At 44.7% G+C, this 12,784-nt stretch overlaps 1 protein-coding gene across 1 annotated transcript in view; it reads right to left on the bottom strand.

Moving 5' to 3' along the window:
- LOC147102984 (ran GTPase-activating protein 1-like) overlaps positions 1–12,784 on the bottom strand; it is a 734,758-nt gene that overhangs the window by 707,064 nt on the left and 14,910 nt on the right. The window contains exon 2 of the mRNA XM_085964117.1: positions 7,549–7,708. Within this exon, the coding sequence (XP_085820243.1) occupies positions 7,549–7,708 (160 nt within the window). The remainder of the gene's footprint in view (positions 1–7,548; positions 7,709–12,784) is intronic.

Raw genomic sequence — 12,784 nt, 5'->3', positions numbered from 1 at the left:
CGGCCACGCAGCTTGGCGGGAACATTGCTATCATCATCATTCTTTTAAAGATACAAGCTAAAAGGTCCCCACGTATTATAGCTACTCAGACCAGAGCTCTGCCACTTGTTGGATGAAACGCCCCACTCTTTACTTTACATCGAGTCTACAGCACAGAAACAAGGCCATTGAGCACAACTGGTCTGTGCCGGTGTTTATGCTCCACATGGGCCTCCTCTCCTCCTGCACCTCATCAGCATATCCTTCTATTCCTTTCTCCATCATGTGTTTATCTAGCCTCCCCTTAAATGCATTTATACTATTTGCTTCAACCACTCCCTGTGGTAGCGAGTTCCACATTCTCACCACTCTCTGGGGACAGAAGTTTCTCCTGAATTCCCTGTTGGGTTTATTAGTGACTATCTTATATTGATGGCCCCTAGTTCTGGTCTCACCCGCAAGTGGAAACATCTTCTCTATATCTACCCTTACATAATCTTAAAGATCTCTATCATGAATGAATATTAAAAACCCCTCGCCCTTCTCTTTTCGAGAGAATAGAGCCCCAGCCTGTTCAGCCTTTCCTGATGGGTATATTCTCTCAGTTCTGGTATTATCCTTGTGAATCCTTTTTGCGCTTTCTCCAGTGTCTCTGTATCCTTTTTACAATATGGAGACCAGAACTGTGCACAGTCCTTATATTAGGGGGGTTGTGTGGTCTTGCAGGGACAATAAATGCCGCCTCTTCAATAATTAGTTGGATCCACCCAACAATTATTGGGCTTAATTGGTATTTTGCTGACAAACCCATTTCCCAAGTTTCAAACCTGACCAGTTGGTAAGCACCAGCTTAGTGGACAGACGCACTAAAGTTGTGTAGATCTATCCAGTGGTTGTTTTTTTTTAAAAACCTGTGCTCAGAGAAAGATGCAGACTTTTTGAATAAAGCTTGGACATGCTGCAGATAGTCTCTTGAGAGGGAGTTGTTCAAATAGGCTACAAACCTTTACAAGGTGTTGGACCTGGGATGCAAACGGAAAGCTTAAAGCTCCCAGGTCAGAGGAGACCTAGACGGGAATATCAAGAATGCATGGAGAAAATGAAAACATTGCTTTGAAATCTGTGCAACAGCAACAGGCTTAGGAGACAGAACAACATACAGTCCAGTACTTCACTGTATGCGATCGGTGAAGAAGTAATAAAGGTATACAAGGCCTTAATATGTTGAGGGAGAGGATCAATGGAGCCTGAAGGCATTAATGGATAAGTTTAAAGAACGTTTCGCACCTCAGCTGAATATTACGTACAAAAACCATGTTAAATACTAGGTTTAAAGTGACGAGGAGAAAACATTGTTCAACAATAATAGATTTGTAAAAAGAAAAGCCAAGTCCTGTGGGTATGGATCCCTCAGAGAGAGCCTCATTAAAGACAGAATTGTAGACAGTAAAATAGATGATCAACTGAGAGCCAAACTGCTAAGAGAAAAGGGAGAGTCCAGATCGACTGAAAGCGTTTGATATTTCCAGACCAGCAAAAGCTAGCACACACTTCTGGAACAGCCATGCAATCCTAGCAGTGCTTGAAGTAATGTGAATGCAGCATAGAGGTTCCTTCAAACAGTGAAAGAAATCATAGATCTTGTTGGTCAACAACGGATTGCAACGACCAAGGTAATTGAGAGAGGATAAAACGCCCAGCGTATGGGCAAGTGTGCGTGTGCCGTGATAAAAAAAAAACAATTTTTGCTGTTTTTTAAAATTCATTCAAGGGATGTGGGCGTCGCTGGCGAGGCCAGCATTTATTGCCCATCTCTAATTGCCCTCGAGAAGGTGGTGGTGAGCCGCCTTCTTGAACCGCTGCAGTCCGTGTGGTGAAGGTACTCCCACAGTGCTGTTAGGGAGGGAGTTCCAGGACATTGACCCAGCGACGATGAAGGAACGGTGATATACTTCCAAGTCAGGATGTTGTGTGACTTGGAGGGGAACATGGAGGTGGTGGTGTTCCCACGCGCCTGCTGCCCTTGTCCTTCTAGGTGGAAGAGGCTGCGGGTTTGGGAGGTGCTGCCGAAGGAGCCTTGGCGAGTTGCTGCAGTGCATCTTGTAGATGGAGAGTGCGCAAAACCATCCTCATTAAACAAGTAAAGAATAAAATAGGAAAGTTCTAATATAAAGCTGGTGATTTACTCTGGTCACAAAATGAATCTGTAGAAAAAATGCATCATGGGATGTGAATAAAAAGACAAATCGAATGGCAAGTTCTGGAGCAGGGAGCAGAGCCAGTACTTGGACTGTGAGCGTGGCAACAAATAGGACTGACCCAAAGAATTGACAGAGTCACTAACAGTAAATGCCTGAAAATGATGGAGAAGTATGCTTAGGTATTTAAATGTTTGACACATATAGCAGTAAAGCACAATATAGGACTACAACCAGACACTCCACCAGTCATACATCCACCAAGGAAGCTGCCAGTTAATGAGCTGGATAGAATGGAGAAACTTGGTGTAATAAAGAAAGCCAAAGGGTCAGCAGTATGGCAAATGTATTCAAGCCAAGACTCAACAAGTGAGAATGTGCCTAAAAACTTAAATAACAACACAGAAAGAGAATATTTTCAATGCAGCACTGAGGGAGTGCTGCACGGTGGGAGGGGCAGTACTGAGGGAGTGCCGCACTGTCGGAGGGGCAGGACTGAGGGAGCGCTGGACTGTCGGAGGGGCAGTACTGGGGGAGCGCCGTGTTTTGATTTCTTTTTGGGTTCAATAAAGACTCATTTCTGAAAGAGAATGTTGTTTAATCTAAAGTCTTGTTCAAGACTTTCTACAGCTTTTTACAGAACACACTATGCTGTGATGCATCTAGAATGAAACTGAAAGTAAAACTCCTCTGGACTGCTTGTCTCTCACATGACCTCTGCTGGTCAGGCACAAGTAATCAAAAACACAGACAAATATGCTGTAAGGCATAAGTAATCAAACACAGACAAATATCATCACTATTTGCTGATATCATTACATCTCCCTTTCTTAAAACAAAAGTATTTTACTTTTAACTAACAACATTTAATGAACTTACATTATCATTATCATGATCAAGGTTTTTTACCCTTGCTTTGTGTGTTCACATGAAATATGTCAATACACTAGAACTTGAAGAAAGAATAAGATAACATTACTTCCTTCTTTAACAATAGTCCTTAAATTTGCTCAATGAGTCTCTCAGGAGGCTTCACGTGTCTTGAGGATTTTCTGACTGATTGTCCTTGAATCTGAGTTGTTGCCTCAGATGATTGGTTCTCAGCTGTGTGATCAGGTTGTTCACCAGTATCAGTCTCTTGACCTGCTGTGGCTGGTCCCATGAGAAGATCTCGACGATTTCTTCTCAGAACAGCACCCTCATCTGTCTGAATGGTGTATGATCTTGGTTGAACTTCACTCAGGACAGTTCCCTTCTGAGTCCATGTGTTTGTTTTGTCTTTCAACCTTACTTGGTCACCAGTGTGGAGTTCAGGTAGGTTTTGTGTTCCTCTGTCATAGTAGTACTTTTGCTTTTCTTTCTGTTGTTCTTTGAACTTCCTCACTTTCTCCCCCTCTTTTGTTTTCAGGAGGTTCTCCGGGATGGGTAGGTTTGACCTTAGCCGACGTCCCATCAGGAGTTGGGCTGGTGACATACCACACTCGAGCGGCGTTGTGCGGTATACAAGCATGCTTTGGTAGAAGTCAGTTCCACTGTCTTTTGCCTTGTACATCAGTCTTTTCACTGTCTGGACCGATTTTTCCACTAGTCCATTGGACTGTGGATAGTGAGGACTTGACGTTGTGTGGACAAAGTCCCACTCTTTGGCAAAGTGTCGGAAATTTGCATTGATAAACTGGGGTCCGTTGTCTGTGAAGACCTCGCTTGCCACGCCATGTCTGGAGAATATGGCTTTCATACTTCTTATCACAGCTTCTGCAGTGGTGGTGTACAGTCTACAAACCTCTGGATACAGGGAGTAATAGTCTGTGACGACAAGATAGTCCTTCCCTTGACATACGAATAGGTCAGCGCCTACCTTCTGGTAAGGTCTGTCTGGTGCTGGGTGTGGCTTTAGTGGTTCTACCGGATTGCTTGCTCGATATTTCAGGCATATTGTGCAGTTTGACACCTCATTTGGCACATCTTGGTTGATTCGTGGCCAGTACATCACCTCTCGTGCTCTTTTCTTACACTTCTCGATTCCCAGATGTCCTCCATGGATCTTTTTTAGCATCTCTCTTCTCAGACTCTTTGGGATAACTATTTTACTTCCTTTGTAGATGATGTCTTCGACCACTGATAGTTCTGCCCTGCAGTTCCAGTACTCTGCTATATCAGGTGAGCAGTCTTGCTTCATGTTGGGCCATCCATCCAAGATGCTTTTTCTCAGTCGTCTCATTGTTTCATCTTTGTTTGTCTCAGTCTTTATGAGCTCCATTTTTGCATCTGCTATGGGCAGTGCACTTGTGATCATGTCCACGTAGGCATTCACTTTTTCATCCATTGTGGTGTTTGCGGGCTCACTTGGGTCAACAGATCTGGACAACGTGTCTGCTGTATACATCAGCTTACCCGGTGTGTACGCAACATTCAGTTCATCATAGACTGTCTCTCTTTCACTTTCCACAACGAGGACTCTCTTTACCAGGTTCAGTCTCTCACAGGCTTTTAAACCTAGTATGGCTTGCACATCCTTTGGCACCACGATTAATGCTAGCGTGTGCTCTCTGTCCTTGTGTGTTACTTTGACAATGCATTTTCCTTTCACTGGTATATCAGTGCCTGAGTATCCCGTCACTTTCACTTGTATTCCATGTAACTTTGGTCTGGGTCTAATTCTCTTAAAATCGGTCTCTGATATCACATTAACTTGTGCTCCAGTATCCAATTTAAATGGAATGTGTATGTCGTTCACTTTTAGTGTCAACATCCAGTCTCTTTCTTCTCTTTTGTTTTCAGACACAACATTTACATAGAATTCCTCTATGTCGCTTTCATCTACTGCATGGACCTTGCTTTGTTGCACTTGGTTCTTGCAGCAACGGGCATAATGGTTGTTTTTGTTGCATCTATTGCATGTTTTACCATATGCTGGACACTTTCTTGGCGGATGCTGTGTACCGCATCGACTACATGACTTCCGATTTTCTCTTTCATTTTCGTTTGCTGGCCACGTATCTTTTTTCACATTGGCGCTCTCTTTGTTAAACGGTTTGTATCCGTTCTTTCTCACTGCATCCACGTTGCAGCTACTGTCACTGAACAGCTCCTTTGCCTGCAACTTCACAGTCTCTGTAACCCTACACAGTGCTATGGCTTTTCCCAGGTCTAGATCTTGCTCTCTTAGCAGTCTTTCCCTTAGACCATTATCTCGAATACCACACACCAGTCTGTCTTTTATCAGCGAGTCTGTGAGTCCCCCAAATTCACACGATTTGCTCCGGTTTCTCAGTTCAGTCACATACTGATCACTAGTCTCGCCGATTTTCTGCACACGTGAAAAATTTGTGCCTCTCAAAGGTCACGTTGCGTTTAGGTATGCAGTAGGCCTCAAACTGTTCCATTATTTTACCTAGCTTCATTTTGTCTCCATCAACAGTGAATGTGAAGTTATTATACACCTCCAGCGCTTCATCACCCACGACATGCAAGAACAGTGACGATTTCTGTTTATTACTTTTCTTGTCAGCTCCGATTGCCGCTAAATACAACTCTAAACGTTGTTTGAACCTTCTCCAATTTTCAGCCACATTACCTGTTAATTGAAGCGTCGCCGGTGGGTGTAAACCTTCCATTTTTCACTTCGTTAGCTATTCTCTAATGGTAAGCAACGATGTTCTCTTTTGGCTTGCTAATATGTGGAGAGCTGATTTCGCTTACTTGCCACAACTGCTTTCACTGTCCCATCAAGTTGCTAACTTCAGATTTTTTCTCTTTCAGCCACTTCTGACATCATGTTTTGATTTCTTTTTGGGTTCAATAAAGACTCGTTTCTGAAAGAGAATGTTGTTTAATCTAAAGTCTTGTTCAAGACTTTCTACAGCTTTTTACAGAACACACTATGCTGTGATGCATCTAGAATGAAACTGAAAGTAAAACTCCTCTGGACTGCTTGTCTCTCACATGACCTCTGCTGGTCAGGCACAAGTAATCAAAAACACAGACAAATATGCTGTAAGGCATAAGTAATCAAACACAGACAAATATCATCACTATTTGCTGATATCATTACATGCCGCACTGTCGGAGGGGCAGTACTGGGGGAGCGCTGCACTGTCGGAGGGTCAGTACTGAGGGAGCGCTGCACTGTCGGAGGGCCGCACTGTTGGAGGGGCAGTACTGAGGGAGCGCCGCACTGTCGGAGGGGCAGTACTGAGGGAGCACCGCACTGTCGGAGGGGCAGTACTGAGGGAGCGCTGCACTGTCGGAGGGGCAGTACTGAGGGAGCGCCGCACTGTCCGAGGTGCAGGACTGAGGGAGCACCGCACTGTCGGAGGGGCAGTACTGAGGGAGCACCGCACTGTCGGAGGGGCAGTACTGAGGGAGCGCCGCACTGTCGGAGGGGCAGTACTGAGGGAGCGCCGCACTGTCGGAGGTGCAGGAGTGAGGGAGCGCCGCACTGTCAGAGGTGCCGTCTTTTGGATGTGACGTTGAACTGAGGCCCTGTCTGGTCCTCAGGGGGAGGTAAAAGATCCCATGACCACTATTTCATAGAAGAGCAAGTGTCCTGGGGGCCAATGTTTATCCCTCAACCAGTATCACAAACAGATTATCTGGTCATTTATCTCACTGCTGTTTGTGGGACCTTGCTGTGCACAAATTGGCTGCCGCATTTCCCACATTGCAACAGTGACTACACTTCAAAAGTACTTCATTGGCTGTGGGGAGCCTGACCGCACCTTGTGCACTGCAGGGGGAGTCTGGCTATAGTTTCAGGGTAAATATCAGCGGAGTATAGGATTACTACTAGTTACAGCTATGATATGGGCATGGTACACCTGTAACTACCAGTTACAGATAGACTGTCAGTGAGTTGTTGTATTACTGTTGGCTATGAAGGGAAGCTGAGTGTTACCAGTTTTATTATTAGTTACTGGTGGAATCAATGTTCCTCCCACCTTTGGTTTCCCCTCTTCCCTGCTCTCGGTTTCCCTTCAAGAACTAGTCTGGGGCTCAAACAGGGAACTTTCTGACCCAGGGTCAAGAGTGTCAATGTCAACTTCTGTTTAATTACGCTCCTGTGAAGCGCCTTGGGATGTTTTGCTACGTTAAAGACGTTGTATAAATGCAAGTTGTTGTTGATTAAGATACTATATACACCAAAACCAATCAAACATACATTTCCAGCGCACACTCTTCTGTGACGAGTCCTCAATGTGGACTGAATACTGAATTTCTTCCTTTTTCAAATATGGTCAGAAGCTGAGGGACATTCCACACAATTAAACATTCCACACAACCCTGGGAACTGGAACAAGGCAGAAATCCATTTTGTTATATGGAGACTGTGCACAGAAACAGAACTTCACTAACAAAACCCGAGAATTACCTTCAATTCTGGCCTCTTGGTCAAGGTTTCAGCAATAGCCTTGGCAGCAGCAACACCCACTGTGTTCCCCTCTAACCGCAGAGTGTGGAGGCAGGAAAACTCTGCAATCGCTTTCGTTATTTCCACAGCTGAAAGAAAGGAGAAAAAAAAAGTAAGAGATCTGCAACCAAGCAAAAAATGACTAAATGGATATTGGGCGTAATTCTGATCTGAACCAGTGTTGTGTTTGCACTGCTTCTCTGAGGGAGAGAGATCCAGAATTCTGCTTTCATGCTGGTTCCACCAAAAACAGTTTCTAGTAGATCTACAGTCTGCCAGAAGCCATTTCCAAAGAGTCTGTGGTGCGCATTCTGCAGTTCACACATTGAACTATGCTTGCAAAGGGCAGTACAAAATGAGGCATCAGAGAAACAGTGAAAAGTGCACAAGTTAACCAGCCTACACAGAGTGGAAAATATAACAAGATTAGGAGCAGGAGTCAGCCATTCGGCCCCTCGAGCCTGCTCCGCCATTCAATAACTCAACGCCACTTTCCCACCGATACTCATATCCCTTGATTCCCCTAGCTTCCAAAAATCTATCGCACTCAGCCTTGAATATACTCAACGACTGAGCCTCCACAGCCCTCTGGGGCAGGGAATTCCAAAGATTCACCCCCCTCTGAGTGAAGAAATTCCTCCTTATCTCAGTCTTAAATGGCCAAACCCCTTATCCTGAGACTATGTCCCCTAGTTCTAGACACTCCAGCCAGGGGGAAACAATGGCCCAGAAATTCGGGTCGGGGGTTTCCCGCGGGTGTAAGCCTCCAGCCTGCACTTACCTAGCGCGCCGGCCGTTGAGCTGTGGGCCCCTGTGGAATTCCAATCCTGGGCCTGGTCGAGCTGCGGCGCGCAGTGCTTGCGTATCCCAGGGGCGCAGTTAGTTCGATGCGTCCTCTGGGATCACGTGGGCCATGGGGAGCCAATCGGAGCAGGGAATGCTTCATTCATAAGTTTGACAGGAAGAGCTGTCAAAACTTATAAATACTACAGGCCCCAAAACATCACTAAATCTTCAAATACATTTTTTTTTAAATCACATTTTTTAAATAAACTATAAATTACATGAAATAAATATTTTAAACAATAATTTAAATTTTTGAAAAAAATAATTTTATTTTCTAACGGGGCTAAAAATAAACTTACCTTGCTTTAAAGTATTTAAAAATAATAAACCTGTGGAAAAAATGTTTTAATTTTAATTAATTCACCACTTACCTTGTAAAAAGCCTTACACCTGCTTTTTAAATGTGTAACTTCTGGAGACTTACCCGCCCGGGAAAACCTGCAAAAAAACGTAAGTTCGATGCGCACGCGCTGCCTCTCCCGCGCACACGTTCGAACTCTGAACCCCTTCTTTCAGGGGAACGCAGTGCATGCACGAAACCGGCACTTCCATTGGGCTTACGGGCGAGTACCCCGTGCGTACTCACCCGTGGAGACCCGAATTTCTGGGCCAATCTCGCAGCATCCATCCTGTCAATCCCCCTCAGAATCTTATATATTTCAATGAGATCTCCTCTCATTCCTCTAATGTGCAGAGAATATAGGCCCAAACGACTGGCTCTCTCCTCATAGAACAGCCCTGTCAGTGATACAGCAAAAGAACAGTTTGGATTGGAGCTGAGGAAGTACATGAGGTGCTGGTCTGTGTAATTCTCACCTTCCCCATACGCTGCACAATGCTGCTCATTTTCGTTTTGTTTAGAAACAACTGGGTGGGTGGTAATAATTGTTGTGACAGAGACTGAAAAATGACCACCAGGTTACAGCAACCTGGCGCCGAGAGGGAAGCAAGGCAATGTGGACATGCACGTGTTTCCCTAAAGGCCAAGAGGAGCCCAATTCAGCTTCCCTCTGTTCTCTCCAGTCTTGCTGTCATCTGTTCAGCACCTGCCCCGCAACGTCACAACAGAGAGGAGGAACTCACTGGGTGGAGAAGCAAAGGAGCGAATCAATGCTTTACAACTGTTTAGGAGCTGAAACATTGCCTCGTAAAACCATTCCTCGGGTGATCTCATTGAAACATATAAAAGTCTTACAGGGCTCGACAGGGTAGATGCAGGGAGGATGTTTCCCCTGGCTGGGGAGTCTAGAACCAGGGGTCACAGTCTCAGAATAAGGGGTCGGCCATTTAGGACTGAGGTGAGGAGGAATTTCTTCACTCAGAGGGTGGTGAATCTTTGGAATTCTCTACCCCAGAGGGCTGTGGAGGCTCAGTCGTTGAGTATATTCAAGACAGAGATCGATTGATTTTTGGATATTAAGGGAATCAAGGGATATGGGGATTATGCAGGAAAGTGGAGATGAGGTAGAAGATCAGCCATGATCTTATTGAATGGCAGAGCAGGCTCGAAGGGCCGAGTAGCCTACTCCTGCTCCTAATTCTTATGTTCTTATGAGCTAGCACTGAACAGCATTCTTCCCCAGATACTGATCAGTTGGGTGCTGGTTGCTATTATGTAACATGGAGAACCACTTGCTTAACAAAGTTAAACACAGGGGCCTGACTCTGATCATTGACTTTAGTAACTACAGTAACTAGAATTACAGGCCATTCGGGCCAACTGGTCTATGCCATTGTTTCTGCTCCACACGAGCCTCCTCCCACACTATCAGCATAACCTTCTATTCCTTTCTCCCTCATGTGTTTATCTAGCCTCTCCTTAAATACATCTATACTATTCGCCTCAACCACTCCCTGTAGTACAGCTGTAGCGAGTTCCACATTCTCACCACTCTCTGGGTAAAGAAGTTACCCAAAAATAAAGAAGTAATTGGCAGCCTTAACCTGACCACAGATTCTTAAGGCAACAGCTTGCATTTATATGGTGCATTTCACGTAACAGTGCCCTGAGATGCATTAGAGGAACAGCTGATGGGTGCTGAATGGGAAGGAGGAGAGAAGTTAAAGGAGGTGTGTGAAATATGGTGGAACATCAAGTTTCAAAGCAGGGGCTTTAGAGGGAGGCAAGAGGGGCAGCAAAGCAAAGGCATTCAAGGAGGAAATTCCTGAGTACAGCAGTTTAAGGTTCTGCTATCGATGGTGGAGCAGGAGGACACACAATAGACCCGAGTCAGAAAAGCAGAGGGCAAGCGCTGGGATGCATGGCTGGAGAAAGGGGCTTGCAGACAACAATTCTGAAATGGATACGTTGGCAGGCTCGGAAACACTGAGGGTCATGGACATGCTGAAGTTTGTACAGGGCTGTAAAGCTCTGGATGTGTTTTGTGTGGGGTGGAGCTGGGAAGCCCTGGAGAGGAACAATGGAAAGAGACTAGAGTCTTGAAGTCTACACGTTCCTGGGTTAAGATGCGGCTGATTCCAGATAGGTTGGGTTGTTTGTACCAAGGAGTGCAGTGCATGGTGGGAGAATAGGGCATCTGATATGAGCTGAACTCTTGTGTAAAGCAGGCCACCAGCAGTAAGCCGATGGTATCGTAACCCAGGATCATTATATGTGCCCTTGAGGTTTCACCATACGCACCTATGCGATCCATACCTCAAGGCCCTATTGTCCAATTCGTTAGCCACTAGCTACATGTGGATAATTGGGAATCCAGATCTGGTTAACTGCATTTCTCATTAGTAAATAAAAAATAAGTAATGGACACTGTTGTTGGGTCTGTGACCTCAAATACTCATATTCGCACAGTGTGTGCATGTGAACTTTAACCTTTTTGTGTATTTGGTAGTAAAATAGTGAGATGAAAAGCAGAGTGTGCGAGTGTTTTTTAATTGTTGTGTGTGCTTTGCTCCCTTGGTTACTGAATGTTTGTTAAGAAAGCGCCTTCCACAACCTCTGGATGTCCTGAAGTGCTTTACAGCCAATTAAGTATGTTTGAAGTGGAGTCACTGTTGTAATGTAGGAAACGCAGCAGCCAATTTGTGCACAGCAAGCTCCCACAAACAGCAATGTGATAATGACCAGATAATCTGCTTCAGTGATGTTGGTTGTGAGATAAATATTGGTTGGGAAACACGTGAAGTACGTTTACCTGTATTGTGCGAGTGCACGTTAGGCATTTTCTACTAAAATAAGTGCCTGTGGCTAAAACAATGGTCCAGAAATTCTGTTCGCAGGGCTGCGATCTGGAAAAATCTGTGCCTAGACCGGAGGGCTCCCGGGAGGCGCAGAGTTCCACTGCTGGGCCTCTCCAAACTGCCGGTGCGCAGGGCCCACGTATCCCAGAAGCGCAGGCGGTTCGCAGCGTCCCTGGGATCACGTGGGCCATGGGGAGCCAATCACAGAAGGGAATGTCCCTTCATAGATTTGACAGGAAGACCTATCAAATATATGAATGGAGATCACCCTCAAAATACCGTAAAACTTCAAATAAATTTTTAAAAATCACATTTTTAAAATGACTATAAATTACATAAATTAACTATTTTAAACAAAAATTTAAATTTTTGAAAAAAATAATTAAAGTTTTTAACGGGGCTAAAAATAAACTTACCTTTCTTTAAAGTATTTTTAAATTATAAATCAGTGGAAAAATTATTTAAAAAAATTTTCTTTAACTTTTTTCAACTCTTATCCTGGTAAAAGCAGGCCTTACGCCTGCTTTTATCAGGCGCAAGAATTATAAGGGTTTTCTGCAGGCGGAGGGTCTCCAAAAAACAGAACTCTCCACCCGCAGAGACCCTGCTACAACGCAGCCGGAGGATCTGTCAAGAGCTTTCTTGCCAGATCGGAAATGCCCGTTTCCAGCGCATGCCTGAAACCGGCATTTCCGATGTCCCTACCGGTGGGTATACAGCCCGTACCCACCCGTAGGGATCGGAATATCCGGCCCAATGTGTCGTAGCCATATTTCTGGCTAGTCAGCAATTTCTATTGGACAACACTGCCTTAAATGATGAACACTGGTCATTCCATCACTAGGCATTGCATGTTAATCACTTGTTAAATATATTAGATCTGTGCCGTCTTTATAAAGCAATTAGGAGAGATGGAGAATGCATACTAACCGGTTTATCTGGCGTGACTAATTGAATGACGGATAACTCTGAACACAAGTGAACCTTTGGAAGAAATAAAATGTGACACAACTGAAAGCTAACTACAGAAATAACGTGTTGAGAATAGTCACTGGACCATGGGGGTTAAATACTGAAGAGCAGAGTGGCCCTGAAATTACTGAAATGATTTTATTCATTTATTTGCCAAGGCCTTAGAGAGGGTGCAGAGGAG

Source organism: Somniosus microcephalus, chromosome 21 (genome assembly GCF_052327205.1).
Source record: "Somniosus microcephalus isolate GS21.2 chromosome 21, FLI_Smic_1.0, whole genome shotgun sequence".
Taxonomy (NCBI): Eukaryota; Metazoa; Chordata; class Chondrichthyes; order Squaliformes; family Somniosidae; genus Somniosus; species Somniosus microcephalus.
The sequence above is the reverse complement of the archived record's forward strand: the minus strand, read 5'-3'. Positions and strand labels throughout refer to the sequence as shown.